The sequence below is a fragment of the Crinia signifera genome, chromosome 2, assembly GCF_055691185.1.
Source record: "Crinia signifera chromosome 2, ASM5569118v1, whole genome shotgun sequence".
In the NCBI taxonomy this organism is placed as follows: domain Eukaryota; kingdom Metazoa; phylum Chordata; class Amphibia; order Anura; family Myobatrachidae; genus Crinia; species Crinia signifera.
Genome location: NC_139218.1, coordinates 310,239,162 through 310,260,326, shown reverse-complemented (window position 1 = coordinate 310,260,326; position 21,165 = coordinate 310,239,162). Strand labels below are relative to the sequence as shown.

Here is a 21,165-nt window from a genome sequence, read left to right as displayed (position 1 = left end):
CTTCCCTTCCTCTACTTCATCTTCAGTCTCCTTGACAATTTTGACACCTACTTCTGAACTGATGCTGATTTTAGTTCTACCAGCTATACCCCTATTTATACTGTATCTTTCAACACACCCTGTACGTTACCTTGTAATTTGTTTTTTTTTGTTTGCTATGTACGGCGCTGCGGACACTTTGCGGCGCCTTATAAATAAACGTACTACTAGAAGGTGCCGACCCCTGTGAGGAGCAGGAAAGACATAGTAGTCCGCCCATTAATCATACCAGCGGCCAGTAAAGGGTAAGCTCCCTCACACTACTAGCACCCCCTGCCGCGGCTAGAATGCCTTGCATTGGCTGTGCGTTTACCTATATTGCCTTTCCGTAGGGCTGACTCTGCTCTTACTCTACTGAGGTGGGAGCCAACCCCAGCTTAAAATCATGGCAGTGCAAGCATTAAGAAAAGCTATAGGTTCTGAATTTGAAACCAATATATCTTTAGATGTCAATAGACATCGTCCACCACTAGAATACTTATACAAAAAGAGGGTTTGGGAAAAAAGAACTTTAATAATTATTATAGTCAAGTCTCATCTCACGCAATGTTCCTTCTTCCTAGTCCCCACAGCCTTGTTTAGTTCCCTGCTCCGTTCTCCTTTGGACGTTCACTTTCCACGCTTGCACTCAGTCTGATGATGATATAATCAACAGCAACAATCTATCCGACCGCTATACAAGGCCTGGCCAACCTGCTGTGGGCGGCTCTGTTCAGCATGCATTGCCACAGTTTGCTATTATAGAATGTTAAAAGTGTGGCAAAGCATGCTGGGATGTGTAGTTTCCCAACATCTAGACATCCAAAGTTGTGCATTGCCTGCGCTATACAAACCCAGGCTAAAGTCACATGTGCAGTGACGTCCGGAGGTGCCGGGTCACATGACAGCTACGAGGCGTTGCATCCAGCTGTCCGTTCAGCGCTTTCTGGGTCCCGCCGCCGTCTACTACTGCTCACATGTCATAGGAAACAGTTTCCGGGAGGACTATGTGCATCTGCTTTCTCCTTCCCTCATAGCCCATGAGCCGGTCACACAGCTGGGGTCTTGGACTTGGAAGACACGGGAAGTGACAGAGTGAGGAGCAGCGGGAGTTATACACACAGTGCAGCCGGGGTAAAAACCGCACCACCTGTCTCTCCCACTGACCCCTCCCTGCTGGCTACAGCCACCTAATGCGTATGACCCTGAACCCAGTGTACACTGACACTTACTGTAGCATGAGCACGCCATGTATCTCCTGGAGGCAGCACCACTTACGCTGTGCTAGTTTCCTGCGTACACACAGGCGGTGATTGCTGCAGGTCTGACCCTTCTGACAGCAGCATTTCCTGGATGTGGTAATTTACCACATGTAACAAAAGCACTGAGAGGTGTCTGTCACACACTCCATGCTCTACGTTACATTTATTTTGTGTATAAATGCAGTTATATTAATACAAATAAAATGAAAGCCTCAGAGTAGTTGCTTTAGAATTGGAAGAAAATATTTCACTGTACATGTAAATTTTTTTGTCACCGCAGCCATCTAATATGTGTTTCTGTCTGTCCTTGTACCCAGTTCTTTGCCCCATGCAGTCCCTTCTTCACTTGCCTTCCGGGGCTCTCCCAGCCACCTCTCTGCGGAGGGTCCGATGTCTTTTCAACCAATTACTGAACTACCGTGGTATCACTCCACACCCAGTTTTACTCAAGAGCCACACCACATCTACAGGTACGATAGAGAACCAGCATGCTCTAACAACAGAAAACACGCACTAAGGTTCATTCATTCCAATAATAATAACAAAAATGAACAAATCCGAGCTTGTCACCAGTTTAGTAAATATTTACTGGTAAGGCATGTTTTTCGTTCTTCAGTAGTGTATCTAGCAGAGAACAGAACATTGAAACATGGGACTTTCCTGTAAGAATTATCTAAATCTGTGCCAAGCTCTGATTTATTTATTATTACAACACTGTACTTTTGTTTTGAAATCTAATAACGTACCCACACTTGTAACTATCTTTACATGTATCACTGCACTGTGTGTGGCACAATTACTTTTAAAGAAACATTAATTCAAGTGATATTTTTCTTATACCATATTCTCATTGCTGCCCCTGCAAAATCCTGGGTATTTGTTCCCGGGTTATTAGCTGCACCATTCACACTGCTTTCCTGGTCTGCCCTGCCAACAAGTGAGGAATCTATGACTAGCTTTTATTGGCTGTTGAAAAAGCAGCTTTGATTGTCCATACAGGCACCATTCTTCCTCCAGTTGAGATCACGCATCCTGGAGTTCTGCTTATGAAGTGCTTTAAGTTTGTTCACAACCTGTTGCTGGGTTTTATGAATGCCACAGGCAGACAGTATATTTTGATATGTTTTAGTACACTGTCAAATCCTTGACAGTGCCAGTCACTTGCTTCTTTATTTCCTCCTCCCCTCTCACAGCCAGCGGCTCCAGCACCTCCTCATCCCTCCAGTGCACCATGTCTCATCTCCTCTCTGCAGCATTAAATGGATGTCACCTGATTTTACTCCCCAATCAGCTTGCTTTTTCACATCCTGTGTGAAAAACCCGGGTCGTTCCTGTTCACACTGGCAGACACCCGGGTAATTCACAGGGATAACCCTGCAAAAAACCCATGTGTACTTCCCGGGGCATTAAACCCGGGATTTTCACCCACACCCGTTCACACTGAGACAGGACACGGGAAATTACTGCTTGCCCTGGCAAAAACCCGGGTTTTAGCGGCAGTGAGAGCGGGGTATTATGTGAGCATCGAAATTTAAGGCCTGATTTATACCTGTTTGCTAGGCCCGCCTTGCCGAATGTCCCCCCGCTGATCAAATCCTCTCTGTAACATGCAAGGGGATATGTAGGCTAACACATCCAATCGCATGCGGCCACAGATCACCGAAAAGGGGGCGAACACTGACATCATGTGACGGTCAGCCACCTGCCCCAAGCAGGCATAGACAAGCGTGCTTCAGCAGGGGTAAACCCAGCATTTTTATGGCAACGTCCATAAAACGCTTGGCGTTCTACTGCTCCTGGAGCGAACGGGCCGGTGAGTGTGAAACTCCCCAAAGCCATTCGCTCCCCTGAATTGTCCCCTTAATCTGTGTGATCGCCAGTTAAAAAATATATATATACTTCTAGTGCTCTAAAGGATTTTTTTTTTTAGTTCCTAAACTATATCATCTTTAGGTATATTTGTGCACATATACCGTATATACTCGAGTATAAGCCGAGTTTTTCAGCCTTCTTTTTAGCTGAAAAAGCCCCCACTCGGCTTATACTCGAGTCAGTGCGTCCAGCCATCCATTTCAATGCCCCGGCTCCACTTTGAACACAGGCGCGGCTACGGCAACATGGCCGCTGGCCTCCTACACTATACATGTCCTCAGTGCAGGAGGCCGGCGGCCATGTTGCCGTAGCCGCGCCTTTGTTCAAAGTGGAGCCGGGCAGCGAAGTGGACGGCAGGGCAATGGCGGCGGCCGTGTACCAGTGGAGCAGTCAGCGGCGCACACCAAACCCCCTGGAATCGGAAGCTGGAGGAGGTAAGGGGCGGTTGCTCCCTCCCCCCTCCGTGTGTGGTGTCCCAGGGGTGAGCATGGGGATCAGCCTGTGGTGTCCCAGCCTGAGCAGCCTGTGTTGTCCCAGCCTGAGGTGTATTGTGCAGGGGGAGCCACCTGTGGTGTCCTGCTATTAGGCAGGGGGAGCTGCCTGTGGTGTCCCAGCCTGAGCAGCCTGTGTTGTCCCAGCCTGAGGTGTATTGTGCAGGGGGAGCCACCTGTGGTGTCCTGCTATTAGGCAGGGGGAGCTGCCTGTGGTGTCCCAGCCTGAGCAGCCTGTGTTATCCCAAGGTGTATTGTGCAGGGGGAGCCACCTGTGGTGTCCTGCTATTAGGCAGGGGGAGCAGCCTGTGGTGTCCTGCTATTAGGCAGGGGGAGCAGCCTGTGGTGTCCTGCTATTAGGCAGGGGGAGCAGCCTGTGGTGTCCTGCTATTAGGCAGGGGGAGCAGCCTGTGGTGTCCTGCTATTAGGCAGGGGGAGCAGCCTGTGGTGTCCTGCTATTAGGCAGGGGGAGCAGCCTGTGGTGTCCTGCTATTAGGCAGGGGGAGCAGCCTGTGGTGTCCTGCTATTAGGCAGGGGGAGCAGCCTGTGGTGTCCTGCTATTAGGCAGGGGGAGCAGCCTGTGGTGTCCTGCTATTAGGCAGGGGGAGCAGCCTGTGGTGTCCTGCTATTAGGCAGGGGGAGCAGCCTGTGGTGTCATGCTATTATTATACAGGGAAATGTACCATTGCTGCATTTCCCACCCTAGGCTTATACTCGGGTCAATAAGTTTTCCCAGCTTTTTGTGGTAAAATTAGGTGCCTCGGCTTATATTCGGGTCGGCTTATACTCGAGTATATACGGTAATTGAATCCTTTGATTGCCAACATCTCTGTGAGAGATGTTCAAATGATCCACTAAAAATGTAGCATTTGTTATATAAATTCAAATAAAAAAGGTTGTATGAAAATAGATTATATTTCCTATATAAGGTAAACGTTACAGGTCATTATGACCCCCCCCCCCAAAAAAAATGTTTACTTGACAATTTTCACACCAAATGTTGACAAATTCACTTGGCACTCAAAGGGTTAATGATTTATGTGCCCAAGTAAGTACTACTGTATGTTGGCAGCTGTGGAATGACAATTTACAACTGTCACTCTCATTACCACCTGGGCATGTCATTTTCTCCTTCATCCACTAGGTGTCACTGGAGTTACACTGGGGAATAGAAGGCGACCGCAGGGAGCATGGGCACTTTAAAATAATTAATACATGTGACCAACTCCTCCCCTTCTACTTCCCCTCCCAGGCAGTCTTAGATCGTGCCCAAAAGGGAGCAGGTCACATTTGGCTCATCTCCTGGGCTTTTTTAATATTAGGGCATAAAGCAGCAAGTTTGCCTTTGAGGACAGGCAGATAGTTGCTGCTACTATCTGCCTGCGACGTGGGAGCCTGCCGGAGGGAGCCGGCTGCTGCTCATAGGGTTTGCGCCCGGCTCCCTGGCTGACAGAGACCACCGTCTCTGGAGCTGTAACGGGCGCCGCTCTCACGCAGCGTGCACCCGATCCTCCCCCAGCCCCACCGCCGACGGCATGGCCGCAGCACTGTGAGTATTACCCTGCCTTCCTATTAGAGGAAGGTCAGGGACACAAACGGCGGTGCAGCAGAGGGTTTTTTAAACCTGGCGCCATTATGGGTGACGGAGCTGCCAGGCGGGGGGCGGAGTTACCGCGCGGTACTTCCCAGCAGCCTTGGCATACCCCAGCGTTCCTGCAAGTCGCGGCGGCCATCTTGGACATTTGGCGCCGTTTGAACACGCTGCTGGAGGCTCCATAGTTGCGCTGCAGATCTATCCTGACTGCAGCTGGGCGATTCCTGTCCCCTGGTGACCGTCCTGCTGAACGCTCTATCCGGTCTGTGAGTTACAGCGGGGATTAGAGCTAGGTGAAGACAGATTGGGCTGTGTCTCAAAATTAGAGCTATAGCGCTCTTAGGTATATGCCATAGCGCTGTACAAAGCTCTGTGACAGCTCTTTACTTTCACTGTCTCTCCCTTCCAGCATAATATATTGCTGCCTATCCTATACCTACTTTCTGTAATCAGTTTGCTAGTGTGTGGTGATTGCTGGGTGTTCTGTTGAACCATGGCAGGGGGTAACTCCAAAAAGGTTACTTGCAAGAAGTGTGCAGTTAAATTTACACCTTCTCAGGAGGGAGACTCTGTATGTGATAAATGCGCTGCTTTACCCCCAGCTCCAGAGTCCCCCGTGCATACCCCTGTTTGGGCATCACAATTAGCTGATGTGATGTCTCATTTAGCTGGTGAGCTCTCTGCTGCTCAAAAGGACAGAGAAACTTCCAGAACTCAACAGGCTTCCTTGACTTCTGCTGTGCAGAGTCTAACAAGGGCCTTGACACCAGCAGATGGCGCCATTGCTTCATCTTCTAGGCAAAATCCCCCTCCCTTACTCAGAAAAAGGGTATTACAGCCCTCTGGGGATGCTGGAGATTATGATGATATGCCTGATCTGGAGGAAGGCGAGTTTGCCTTTCCAGATAATGGTGATGATGATGATGATGACGATGTGGAACCTGAGCCTCAGGTGTTAGGCACACAGGAGCCGGCATCAGCCACTCCGGGTCTGGAAGACCTTATACATATGGTAAAGGTTGCCTGCAAGGTGTCAGATGACACAGATATCCCTGCTCGTCCTTCTTTCTTTGGGAAGAGACAAAGGCAGTCACCCACCTTCCCCCCAGCAGAGGAGTTGGATGAACATATTTTGCAGGCTTGGAATCATCCTGATAAAAAATTCCAGGTACCTCAGAGGTTCCTGGCTGCTTATCCTCTTCCACCAGACGGTAGAAAGAAGGTAGAGATACCTCCTGTAGTGGACTCTTCAGTCTCACGTTTGTCCAAAAAGACGGTTCTCCCGGTTCCGGGTGCAACCACTCTTAAGGATACTTCTGACCGAAAGTTGGAAGTAACTCTTAAGAACATTTTCTCAGCAGCTGGAATTATTCAGCGTCCGGCCCAGGTCGGGTGCTGGGTAAACAAAGCCATGGGGGTATGGGCTTCTCAGATCCTAACAGAGGTCCGTGAGGGCTCTGACCCTGCTTCTATTGTTCAGCTGGCTGAACAGATCCAGGAGGCATCCAATTATTTAATAGAGGCCTCTTCTGACGTCTGCATGGTTGCAGCCAGGGTTTCGGCCTTATCTATTTCAGCTCGCAGAGCTCTCTGGTTGCGCCAGTGGCAGGCTGACGCAGAGTCCAAGCGTGCTGTGGAGGCCCTGGCGTTCAATGGAGAGGTTCTTTTCGGGCCAGAGCTCGACAAGTGGATCTCCCAAGCAACTGGGGGTAAGTCCCACTTCCTTCCCTCAGCGGCTCCTCCAGCTACACGCAGGACCCCTCAAAGGCCCTCCTTTCGGTCCTTTCGGCCTTCGACCAGATTCAGAGGTCGTTCCAGAGGCGGAGCCCCATCTAGAGGCTCCAGAGGGAGAGGCAGAGGCGCCTCGGCAGCCGTCCAGGAGCCCAAGTCCTCCAAGCCAGCCGCATGACTGTCCACGGTCTCATCTGGGGGATCCCAGAGTCGGGGCTCGACTGCTGTCCTTCTGTCACATCTGGCTGCAGTCTTGTCAGGACTTGTGGGTAAGGGATCTGGTAACCCAGGGCTACAAGATCCATTTCAAATTAGTCCCCCCAAACAGGTTTTTCAAGACCGGTCTCCCAGTCTCAGGAGACAAGGCGCAACTCCTGTTGTCAGCAATAAACAAGCTGCGGACAACGGCAGTTGTGATTCCAGTACCCGAGGAGCAGCGTACTCAGGGATACTACTCCAGTCTCTTCCTGGTGCCGAAGCCGGACGGCTCGGTAAGACCTATATTAAATCTAAAGGATTTGAATCCGTTTTTAAAGGCGGTCAAATTCAAGATGGAGTCCCTGCAGTCGGTGATTCAGGGACTGGAACAGGGAGAGTTCCTGGTATCTTTGGATATCAGGGATGCATACCTGCACATTCCCATCTGGCCCCCTCACCAGGCCTTCCTCCGGTTCGCCATACAGGAACATCATTGGCAGTTCCAGGCCCTGCCATTCGGCCTCTCATCGGCCCCCAGGGTCTTCACCAAGGTGATGGCGGTGATGATGGAGGTCCTCAGGGCTCAGGGAATCACCATTATCCCCTACTTGGACGATCTTCTTCTGAAGAATCGCTCGAGGGAGGCTCTGTTGTCCAACATTCGGGTCACTCAGGAGACTCTCATCAGGCATGGGTGGATTCTGAACTTTGCAAAGTCTCAGCTACAGCCGTCCCAACGCCTTCTTTTTTTGGGGATGATTCTCGACACCCAGCAAATGAAGGTTTTTCTACCGCCCGACAAGGTTCAGTCCCTGCAGGTCCTGGTCAGGTCGGTCTTGCGACGGCCACAGGTAACGGTGCACCTTTGCACCAGACTCTTGGGGAAGATGGTGTCCTCCTTCGAGGCGGTACAATATGGCCGCTTCCACTCGCGCCCATTCCAGTTGTCGCTCCTTCACCAGTGGTCGGGGTCTCACCTGCATCTTCAGCAGCGGGTGACCCTGTCTCCTCGAGCCCGTCTGTCTCTGTTGTGGTGGCTCAACTCCGAAAACCTGCAAAGGGGCAGGAGGTTCGGCATATGGGAGTGGACTCTCCTCACCACAGACGCCAGCCTTCGGGGCTGGGGGGCGGTAACACTGGAACACCAGTTCCAGGGGTTATGGACGAGGCAGGAGAGCTTACTCTCCATCAATGTGCTCGAACTCAGAGCGGTCTACTATGCTCTCTTGCAGGCGGGAAACCTGCTGCGGAGCAGGGCAATCAGAGTTCAGTCCGACAACGCCACAGCCGTCGCCTACATCAACAAGCAGGGCGGCACTCGGAGCAAAGCGGCGATGAAGGAAGTAAGCAGGATCATCCTCTGGGCTCAGAACCATGCTCAGGCCCTGTCAGCGGTGTTCATCCCCGGAGTAGACAATTGGGAGGCCGACTTTCTAAGTCGGCAGCATGCCCACCAGGGGGAGTGGTGCCTCAATCCTCAGGTATTTCAGTCCCTAGTACATCGTTGGGGCTGTCCGCAGGCGGATCTGATGGCGTCCCGCCACAACTTCCAGCTCCCAACGTACTTTGCGCGGACCCGAGATCCTCAGGCCGCAGGAGTAGACGCCCTGGTCGCCCCTTGGCCGTTCCGGTTCGTTTACCTCTTTCCTCCCTTTCCGCTGATACCTCGGGTATTACAGCGCATTCGCAGGGAGGGGGTAACAGCGCTTCTGATAGCGCCGGATTGGCCACGGCGCTCGTGGTACACCAACCTGACGGATCTTCTAGTCGACGAACCGTGGCCGCTACCTCTTCAGGAAGACCTCCTCAGTCAGGGTCCCTTCATCTACCCAGATTTAGGACGTCTACATTTGACGGCGTGGCTGCTGAGAGGTCCATCTTGAGACATGCAGGTATTCCGAGGGCTGTGATACCTACCATGATGAGGGCCAGGAAGGAAGTCACCTCCAAACACTATCATCGTATTTGGAGATCCTATGTGGCGTGGTGCGAAAGACGCAGAGTACCTGCTACTCTGTTCAAAAAGGCTAGATTGCTCCTGTTTTTACAGGAGGGGTTTAACTCCGGACTTAAACTGAATACACTTAAAGTGCAGGTTTCAGCACTTTCAGTTTTTTTCCAGAAGCGTATAGCGCTCATTCCGGAAGTCCACACCTTTTTCCAGGGGGTGCTGAGGCTTCAGCCCCCTATCCGCCCACCTACGGCTCCCTGGGACCTTGAGTTGGTCCTCAGGTATTTGAGGTCTTCAACATTTGAACCATTAGAGGAGGTAGATCTTCGTTACCTCACATGGAAGGTGGTTCTTCTTTTGGCTCTGGCCTCGGCCAGACGCGTTTCTGAATTGGGAGCGCTTTCTTGTCGCTCTCCATTCCTCCAGTTTCACTCGGACAGAGCGGAGCTCCGTACCAGTCTTTCCTTCCTTCCAAAGGTGGTCTCAGCGTTTCACGCAAACCAACCCATTGTGGTTCCAGCTTTTGCAGAGGCTTCATCTGAGGATAGGTCTTTGGATGTGGTAAGGGCTTTGCGAATTTATGTTTCTCGCACAGCCTCTCTTCGCAGGACGGATGTCCTGTTTGTTACCTACGACCCAGTGCGCCGTGGATGGCCAGCGTCAAAGCAAACACTGGCCAGATGGATACGTCTGACAATTCGTCAGGCATACCTTGCTGAGGCTCAAACGCCTCCGGCTAACATAGGTGCGCACTCCACCAGATCGGTGGGTCCTTCATGGGCGGCTGCCCGTGGGGTCTCCCTGCAACAGCTCTGTCGGGCTGCGACATGGTCAGGTCGTCATACCTTTGCGCGCTTTTATAGGTTTGACACCTTTGCGGCTCCAGCTTCTCAGTTTGGCCGCTCTGTTTTAAGGGGATCTCAGCGCTCACCCACCCGGGTTGAAAGCTCTGGGACGTCCCCAGTGTAACTCCAGTGACACCTAGTGGATGAAGGAGAAAGAGGGATTTTGTACTTACCGTAAATCCTTTTCTCCGAGTCCACAGGTGTCACTGGACGCCCACCTCAGCGCTGTTCTCCACCTGTTTCGTTCAGTGTTAGGTTCCTATTGGGTAACCTCTGGAGTTTTCCCTTGTCAGGGTCAGTTAACATGTTTATTACACACCGGTCTTGTCTGGTTTGACTCTGTGTGTCTGTTGTTTGTTTCATTTATTCTTATATATATATCTATATATATCTTTTTCCACTATACGTGTTGAATGATGTTATGTTGTGATGAACCTCCTCTCGGATGTGTGTTGTATCTCTCTGCTCCCTTTCGGGCACGATCTTTATGACTGCCTGGGAGGGGAAGTAGAAGGGGAGGAGTTGGTCACATGTATTAATTATTTTAAAGTGCCCATGCTCCCTGCGGTCGCCTTCTATTCCCCAGTGTAACTCCAGTGACACCTGTGGACTCGGAGAAAAGGATTTACGGTAAGTACAAAATCCCTCTTTTCCTTTGCTCTGCCTTACGTTGTTTCAGTAAGGAGTATTTTGTCTCCTGTATTGTTTACGATAAACCTCTGACATTAATAGTTTAACTGACTGTAGGTTACAATTACTAAAAAAGGAAAAAGCAGAGGTGTTACCCAGAGCTGGTTGAGTGCTATGAAGAATCCCCTACACTTTTTTTTTTTCTTTTTAAAAGTTGTAGTAAATGTGCCCTCGTCTTAGTTCCAAACTTGCTGCCTTTGTAAAAATTTGACAAATTCATAGATACGTTTATTACTGTTACTAGATGTAAAAAAGGTTTTGGTTCAGTCACATCGAAATATATGTGGTATGTTTTAAGCAACATTCCTTTATTTCCACCTATGTTGTTCTATGGCCATCAAACACTAGACATAGTAGTACCACCGCAATTGTCAATATATTATCCAATAATAATTATTGCAGTGACAACGCATTTGTGCTCTTGTTCCTTTCTGTACAGTATATGATTTTTTTTCCCCTGTTGTATATAACGGAACAACTAACAAATTTACATATTTTCTATGACTGCCCTTCAATGTTTGTTCAAAAAGTCTGAAATCGTATTAATGGATGTAAGCTAAATATTACGCGAATATTTTGTCTGTATTTTGTGTAATATTAGTTTAGAAAAGAAATGAATAATATACACAAGTGCGTATTTTCTTGTTCTATCAAACGATCGTCAAAATAAATGCAGGAAAAATATGTCATACTTTGTATTGTTTGAAAGTTTGCTTTTTATTTTTGATATAGCAGATACAAATATAAATACATATGTATATTAATTTCTGAATGTGCGTGTATATTTTTTATTATTATTACACGTATGAAAAACATATGTAAAGATATAAAAGGCTGAATACTCCTCACCCCTTTATGGTGAATTACCGCTCCTGACCACTAGAGGCCACGAGTGGTGAAGACAGAGATTGGGGGTAGGGGTAAACAGGGATTAGCCATAATTTAAAAAAAAAAACAACGGTACTCTTTACCTAGAAGGGCGCCCATCGGATGCACTAAAAATCGGGTGCGACGCGATGGCCGCGATTTCCCATAGGGACCAATGTTAAAAATGAGATTGGACCCGATTTTAGTGTTCAATGCCTCAATGCCCGCGATTTTTACATAGGAAACAATGTTAAATGGGCCACAGAGCCCTAATAGTCACCGTGAACTCTGAAATGGCCCCCACAATTGTTAACGCCACCCCACGATCAACGTCACCCCGAAGCGTGGCGAGCGGCGGAGGTACGCGTCCTCCGACCTTTTCATGCCCTACTATCCACGTCGGCGTGGAGTTGAGAATAGAATAGTGTGGCGAGCGCAGCGAGCCACCGAGGCCCGAAGCGTGGCGAGCGCACGCGGATACCTTCACAGTTATACGCGTCCCCTCGCGGGCTTCACAGGTGTCCGTGGCGAAAAGCGGACACCTGTGAAGCCCGCGAGGGGACGCGTTTACCTTTGAAGGTATCCGCGTCCCCTCGCGGGGCTCGCTGCGCTCGCCACGCTTCGGGCCTCGGTGGCTCGCTGCGCTCGCCACACTATTCTATTCTCAACTCCACGCCGACGTGGATAGTAGGGCATGAAAAGGTCGGAGGACGCGTACCGCCGCCCCTCGCAGGCTCGCTGCGCTCGCCACGCTTCGGGTTGACGTTGATCGTGGGGTGGCGTTAACAATTGTGGGGGCCATTTCAGAGTTCACGGTGACTATTAGGGCTCTGTGGCCCATTTAACATTGATTCCTATGGCCAAATCGCGGGCATTGAGGCATTTAACATTAAAATCGCGGTCAATCACCGTTTTTAACATTGATCCCTATGGGAAAATCACGGTCATCGCGGGCACCCGTTTTTAATGTACCCGCGATTTACCCGCGATGGCCGCGATTTTTTACCCCCGACGCCCGCGATTTCAATCGCGGGCGCCCTTCTAGGTAAAGAGTACCAAAAAAACATATTAAAAATACAGTTGAACGATTCATACTGTAGTAAACCATTTGAAAATCATTATATGCATCAATCATGGATGCTTAAAACACATTTCAGAAACATTAAATATAAACGTTCCCAATATACGGGATATGAGTCGTGCTATAAATGACTCCGTGAAGTCCGATGTCCAGGTTTCCGTCTAAATGTCCACCCTGGGCATACCATCATCCTCCTCCTGCCAGGTAAGGCCAACAGGGACATGATACTTATAGATCATCCTATAAAAAAACAAACTTTAATCAGTGAATGTTATTATAGAAACACAAACCTTTGCCATGTGCAAATCACATCATTATTCCCTGGTCTGCTGCTATCTAGCATCTGCACCATATCAGTGGCCCTTACTGACTACATTTATCTTTGTGAAGCCTCTTTGGACCAATCACAGCACTGATGCTGTGGGTGTGACATGACAAGGACGGCCCCATACAGGGAGTACAATGTACAGTGATGTGGGATCCCTCTAATGGGGCGACACACCAAGCGATTTTTGGCCTATTTTCTAAGCAATCTGACCAGAGCACTTAGAATGAAGACACATCGCTGTTTGTGTAGGGCCCATAGCTATAGTGATGCGTGACCCCGTGTGTCACTATTGCCGGGAGATGTAGGTACTGCATGCAGTATTAATCAGTCATCATGGGTACAAATAAGAAATATAATTTGTCTGTAAAATACCAGAACCTACCAAATCAGCAATGGATATCTATACCAGGTTGAACTAGATGGACGCAAGTCTTTTTTCAGCCTTACCTACTATGTAACTATGTAACTATCACCCGTGTTCTCTCTATTGAGAATGGGGCAGTGAGAGTTCGCTCAGCGAACAGCGATGGTGCAGTGCCGGGTGCTGAGCGATCTAACCAGATCGCTTAGAATGAAGCACATATCGCTGTGTGTATAGGGCCCATAGCAATAGTGGTGCGCGGCCCTGTGCGTCGCTATCGCCGGGAGATGTAGGTACTGCATGCAGTATTAATCTAGTCATCACCCGTGTTCTCTCTATTGAGAACGGGGCAGTGACAGATCGCTCAGTACACCGCACTGGTGCAGCGATGTGTGCTGAGTGATCTAGCATCGCTCAGATTGCTGACAATATCGCTACGTGTGTAGGCCCCATCATTGACATGACTTCATTTCTCCCACTGTAGCATTTCTCTTATTTCTCTTATTATATTGTTCCACTTATTAGTATAATGATATATACGTGTATGTCATACTAGTAGAATACCATCCAATCAGCGCTCTGTGTGATAGAACTTCTGTAGCGGCCCCAGCTGTAGGAAGATATGGAGATACCATTTCTACATAACAGCATGTATGTAAAGGTGCCCATACATGGTGCTATGCGATGCGCTCTCCCACGGGCATCTCATCGCACAGTACCAAAAGTATGTGCTGCACTTACTTTTTGGACTGCCTTCTGATCATATCACATGCAAATTGCATGTATTGCGATGCGATCCAGCCCATAACGGGTGCGATCATTGCACCGTGTATGGGCATGTTAAGAGAAGAGACCTGAAATCTACCCCAGAGACCTGAGCAGGGAAGATGCGCCTATTCTGCCGGCAACATACCCGAAAGTTGAGTCTCTACTGTTCACTTCTTCCCAAGTCCCAGAAGAGGCACTGCTGCTGCTGCTGCTGTAAGGTGAGGGTGTTTCACACAGATGCATGATCTCACTGCAGTAGCTGGTGCTGGTATCATCTGTGGGTGTTTCACTTTCCACCAAGTCCAACAGCTCAGGACAGTAACTGCGGCTGGTATCAGTGGTCTCAAGAGATTTTTTATCATCTGAAAATGAGAGACAGAATGTGATTGGTTGCTGTTGTTTTCATTGTAGTAAATGTACCCTGTACTGTCTATGGGCTCCACAATAACGCAAATTCTTTTTAATACGAAAATGTTAACTAAATATTTGTCCATGTTGCCATGACTAAAATTCATGTATCATTTTTCGTCAGGACAGCACATTTTTCGAGAGATTGATTTTTTGGATTATTTCAGTAGTAGTAATGTATTTTATACAGCTCTACCCATCGTCTCTGGCCCTAGATTTACTTACTTTCGCTGCGGCTGCGCAACATTAACATTTTTCATTAAAAAATGACTGTAATCTTGAATTGATATTCACAGAAAATAAATGAACCTGCTGTGAAGGAAATAACATTTGTGTTGCACTTGTTTGATACCTAGATTACTAACTAGTGACAGGTATACAATGCATTCTGGGTATGGGTAATTGGGTCAACCAGCATTAGGTTGACATGCATTGGGTCAGCCACTGAAGGTTGACATGGCCTTAGGTCGACAGGGTCATTAGGTCGAAACTAGCATTAGGTCGACAGTGAAAGGTTGACATGGGTTTTTCATCCCAGTCGACATGCTTCAGATACGGTGCCTTGTTACTCTCGGCACACTATTCTGTTCTCCCTCCACAACCTAGTGGATGGTAGGGCATGAAATACTGCCTGTCAGCGCAAAAAAAGGTAAAAACCCATTTTGACCTTTTGACTATCGACAGTCCCCATGTCGACTCTAGTGACCCTGTTGATGTAACCCCATGTCGACCTTGGGAACTGTCGATCTAAACCCATCTTGACCTTCAGTGGTCAACTCCGTGCATGTTGACCTTATGACTGTCGAGCTAACGACTAAAACTAAGTTCTCAGTATATACGTTAGAGACAGTTGCACAGTACCAGTTGTGTAATGGACTTTATTCTCTGTATATGTCGCTGACCATTGCACAGTACCACTTGTGTAACCATGTGCAATGGATGTAATTCTCAGTATATATGTTTCTGACAATTGCACAGTGCCACTTCTGAAATCATGTACAATGGGTGTAATTCTCAGTATCTGTCACTGACAATTGCACAGTGCTATTTCTGTAATTATGTGCAATGGGTGTTATTCTCAGTATATACGTTACTGACAATTGCACAGTACCAGTTGTGTAATCATGTGTAATGGTTGTTGTTCTCTCTTTGGCCCTTATTCAGTTCTGATTGCAGTACAAATTTGTTTGGAAAATGGGCAAAACCTTGTACACTGCAGGAGAGGCAGATGTAACATGTGCAGAGAGAGTTAAATTTGGGTGGGGTGTGTTGAAAATTAAATGTAAATTGCCGTGCAAATATAATGCAGCCAGTATTTACCCTGCACAAAAACAAAATAACTCACACAAATCTAATACAGTGGTGTAAATGGGACATGCCGTGTCCCTCTACACGGGACTTCAACCCAGGTCCTGACCTGGGTAGAACACGGCTAGGACCTGGGTAGAGGGTGGTGTAAATGGTTACGCCCGGTCATCCAACCTGGCTCCCATTTACATCAATGGGGGACGTACAACCTGCGGACCGCAGCATCCGCAGGTTGGACGGCGGGGGGGGGGGCACATACAGCATGCACTGCTGTCTGCTATACTGTGCAAGACTCTCCCGGACAAGGGCTGGGGGGTGCACAGGGGCTGGGGGCAGCCCAGCAGATTACCTTAGTGCTGGGCTTGCCCCAGCGCATCGGTCCGGGTCCCGGTGGCGGCGTTCGGTGCTTGGAGGTGATGTCATCTCCAAGCGGCGGCTCAGGAACCGCCTGCACCGGGAGGGGTGCGGTGTAAAAGGGACCAGACCCCGAGTCGCACCCGGCTTGAAGCTGGGTCCAAAATCCCGGGTGTGACTCTGCATTTTTGGTATAAAAGGGGTATAACTCTCTCTGCACATGTTACATCTGCCCCACCTGCAGTGCACATGATTTTGCCCATTTTCCAAACAAATTGGTACTGCAATCAGATCTGGATAAAGGCCTATATGTAGCTGACAATTGCACAGTACCTCTTCTGTAACCATGTGCGATGGATGTACTTCTCAGTATATTTTGCTGACAATTGCACAGTACCACTTCATGTATTCAGGATTAAATGCTCAAATGATCACTACCAAGGCCAGAGTAACAATGGGGCGGGTGCTTGAAGCTGGGTCCAAAATCCCGGGTGTGACTCTGCATTTTTGGTATAAAAGGGGTATAACTCTCTCTGCACATGTTACATCTGCCCCACCTGCAGTGCACATGATTTTGCCCATTTTCCAAACAAATTGGTACTGCAATCAGATCTGGATAAAGGCCTATATGTAGCTGACAATTGCACAGTACCTCTTCTGTAACCATGTGCGATGGATGTACTTCTCAGTATATTTTGCTGACAATTGCACAGTACCACTTCATGTATTCAGGATTAAATGCTCAAATGATCACTACCAAGGCCAGAGTAACAATGGGGCGGGTGGAGTATACAGCATTACAGAAGTGGTACTGTGCAGCTGTCAGTGGCACTTACTGAGAATTACACCCATTATACATGTTTACAAAAGTGGTACTGTGTAATGTATAGGAGAATATAGTAAACAGCTGCTGTGGTTCTATCTCCCAGCTCAGCTTCTGCAGATATCACCAACATTGTAACTATGGGAGACAGCCACAGAGATGAACCCTTTCTGTGACCGTTGCACAAGGATCTCACAGCCTCTATTCATAGGACCAGGGGCCAATATATATGGGATACGGTCATTGGTTCACCAGCAAGTTGTTAGACAGTCATTAGGTTGACATGGGTTAGGTTGACCGTCAAAAGGTCGAAATGGGATTTTTCACTGCTTTTTTGAGCCGACATGTGACGACAGGCGGTATTTCATGCCCTACCATCCACTAGGGCGTGGTGGTAGAATAAAATGGTGTGCCGAGCGTAGCCAAGCACCGCACGCAAAGCACGGGGAGCGAAGCGGTGCACTTTAACCTGTGTCTATGTCGAAGGTGTCGACATTCGGGTAAAAAAAAAACAGGGAAAAACCCAATGTCGACCTTTTGACTGTCGACCGAACCCATGTTGACCTAGACTCATGTCGACCTAGACACATGTCGACATAAATGCATGTTGACCTAATGACTGTCTTACAACTTGCTGGTGACCAACTACACCCATATATAGCATGCCCCTATATACACAGTCACAATATACAGAGCACCGCCAATACCACAGTACAGCACAGCACACAGCAGCAGTGTGCTCCTATATGCACAGTCACTATATACAGAGCACAGCCAATACCACATTACAGCACACAGCGGCGTAACCCTATTATGTAGTGCTTCACAAAAAAAAACATGAAAATTAGGATGCATATAATTTTGTATTATGAAGACGACAAATGAAATGTACAGACTACGCTAAAACAGAACAGTCAAAAGGAAACTTGTAAACAAAGGGTAAGCAAAAAGCTTATAGACTAGATTTAGAATAGATCCTTCATATGCAGATTCACTGTCACACCCCATATACTAAAGGGGATATAATAAGGAAGGAGGGGGTTATGTCTGGCCAATAGGTTCCGCTCCTTTGCAGCTCTGCAGTGCAGCTATTCCATTCATTGGCTTCTCTTTTCCACCCAGGTAAGAAACCCTTGGCCATGGACAATGCATTCGTGTTTTGCTTTCTCTCACCTAACTTGCTGTAAAACAGAAAGTTGCTGAAGTTCTTTTGGAAGCTCAGAGCAGATCTCAGTGCTGCCCAAATCATCCGCTGCTCCTTGGCTATACGTATTTAAATACCCATCAACCAATAATGTAAAATCAGCTAACATGGCATCCATCATTGCTAGGCGCAGAGCCAAGAGGTGTAAGACTTCCAAAGCCAATACTTTCAGCAAATGTGGAGACATTGGACGATCAAGCCATATATTGGGATTATCCTTTATTTTTTTTAAACATTAAATTTCTATTGAGAAAATGCTGTCCACACATACAATTTTTTAAAGGGGGGGGGGGGGGGAGAAGAAAAGAAAAAGGAGGGGATGGTGGGGAAGGGATAGAAGATACAATATTGCCAACATGTTTGTAGCAAGTTACGAATAAAAGAACATTCTCATAGGCAAGTAACATTGTGAAATACATGCCGGAAGCTGAACAAATACAAATTTTGTCTAACACAGATGAAGTAAGGTATGGGATTATCCTTTATTAAAGTTTGCTTTTAAGTCAGGAATGAAACTTGTGAAGACGGCATGTAGAGATGTCGAGTCAAACATTCCTTAAGTGAACATGTATGATTAGAAAGGAAGCTCCCAGTTTCCATGAAGAACAGGTATACATCTCCTACCTGTGTATCAAAGACATTGCTAAGAACCACCCCATATTGGTGGGACAAGACATTCCCCCAGCCAGCGACAGTCATAGACCACCTTTAGAATGGTTTTGTCTTCAAAGACCATTTGTAGCCCATTTCTGAAAACTCCAGGCCCCAAGAGAAGAACATCAAAAAGATAAACACCTTTTCGTAGCCACCTGCAGCCAGCACAACTTTCCATGGCGACACAAGTTTAGTCCCACCGCAACTAAGCTCAGGATCAACTGCAAACAACCGCACCCTCCTAAAGACATTTTATCATAAATCCCCAATATGATATTGATGTTAATAATAGCATAGGAGCAAAAAAAAATAAAAAATTCTGCGATTTTAGTGATTTATGTTTTTTTGGCAAAAAAATACAGATCCGAAACACGAAAAGGGTGGTGTTTTGGAACAGATCAAGATCCAAAACACTTCCCGAGATACAGGGGGTTATGCAATCTGGGATCACGGCTGGCGATCCCCGTCGACAGCAGAGATCCTGGCCCGTTTGCGGTCAAATCGACTGCATAACGACTAACGGGATTCAATGTGAGGATGAAAGGGAGCGTGGCCGCGAAAACAGCAGTGGATTGTCGATATGCGGCCGGGATTGCGACAATCCACGGCCGTTATCGGCAGAACGGGTCCGACAGCTCCTGAAGTCGGGCCCGTTCTGCCGTGATCCTGCATCAATGCTGTCGTTAAACACAGCATTGAATAGGGAGCCATCGCTATTCGGAAATAGCGGCGGCACATTGCATACCCCCCACAGACCCAAAATTCGAAAAGTGCCCGTGCACATAACTAGACATAACTAGGGAGACAGGAATAAGTTGCAACAGGGGACAGGACACTGATGCAATTATCAGGATGGCAGTTATATATTTTAAGAAAAACACATGAGGAGAGAGCCCTGCTCGTGAGAGCTTACATTCTAGAGGACTTATCACATTCATGCAGTACTGATGTATGCAACAGGATTTTCAGAATCCAAGAGTAGATCCTCCAGCTAGAGTTTGGGAATGATGCTCTGATGCTGCTACTAAGAGCCACCTTTGATAAATCCGTTGAGATGGCGAAACGCGTCAGTTGTTGCCCTATCCCCTTTTAATTGAACTGTTCCAGACCAGCCTTGGACCCTATTTGGACCTACCTAACCGTGGACATTTTACACCATCCTGAAGGATACCAGCACCATCTTTGGGAGTACCAGCTTTGGGTGTCTCCCCTACTCTGGACGGTGACTCGGCCCAACTCCAACTCGGGCCTTGAGTCCCAGGGAGAGAAACCATACACCCCAACTACATGTCTTCAGGTGGACGGTAACCCAATTCATTGTTTGCATTTGCACTTTATATGGTCCTGACCCCAGGCTTAATAGGAACGTACAGTCCCACATTACAATTTGATTCCCCAGGAATAGCCCTTTGCATTTATACCAGCATCCCTTGGTCTTATTATTGAATAAAATGTATTGTTTTTAAACTGTACAATCAGTCCAATCCTTACCATTTATGTTATTTTAACTCCTTTTAATCCATTTTTTAGCCAGCGCTGCTACCCTTTCTTCTTTTTGTGTACTGTATATTTCGGGCCTGACAAACACGACATAAATCAGCAGCTGCTAGTGATCCAACACAGGTCACAGCGCCACCTACCCGATCCCCCTTCCTTGTGGAGGATTACAACTCATTCTTCAGCTTCTGCATTCAGGGAAACAGCAGCTGAAGTTGACGCAGTTGTGTCCTTTGGGAGCAGAGTCAGGGCATGTAGAATCCAGTTGAAAGCATTTTCTGCACCAACAGTTTTGCGTCAAATGAATTCCTGGAGATAGAAGTCCAGATTTTGGTGCGCAGTGCCCCTTTGACGTTTGTTACGCCACTTACAAGATCCCCAAAGGCGTTCAATGTTTTGGGTATGAACCCCAGTCTCCGGATCAACAAAATTATATCGGTGGTTTACTCGTGCATGGTGGTACCCCACCTGCTCCAGCTGTTGAGTGTTATATGCACACCAGCAATCCGAATATATAGTCGTCCCCGGATCTATATATTTGTTGATGGAGGCCATCAAGGTGCTGGCGTCACGTCTGTCCACAGGCGTTCTAAAACACTCACCGGTGTCTCTGTATATCCCTCCTAACAACCACTGTTGAGGCAGCACGCGTCCAACATGACTTTTTCTCTGTACAAACAGACTCTCGTCCACCTCAACTATTTTTCCCGGACCGCCAATCCGGCGTTGGGGCTGCGACATTAAGTCCATGGTGCAGGCCTCCCGCATAAGGGTATTGTACAGCATGGTGGTTTTATTCGACAACTTTAGTTGTTGCTCACAAAACGATATGCTTGTGAGCTCCTCCGTCGATGAATAAA

At 47.9% G+C, this 21,165-nt stretch overlaps 1 protein-coding gene across 1 annotated transcript in view; it reads left to right on the top strand.

The window, feature by feature from the left end:
* Window positions 1-947: 947 nt before the first annotated feature.
* Window positions 948-21,165, top strand: part of VWA8 (von Willebrand factor A domain containing 8) — a 180,487-nt gene continuing 160,269 nt past the window's right edge. The window contains exons 1-2 of the mRNA XM_083168923.1: window positions 948-1,152; window positions 1,598-1,750. Of these exons, the coding sequence (XP_083025049.1) occupies window positions 1,609-1,750 (142 nt within the window). The 5' untranslated portion in view covers window positions 948-1,152; window positions 1,598-1,608. The remainder of the gene's footprint in view (window positions 1,153-1,597; window positions 1,751-21,165) is intronic.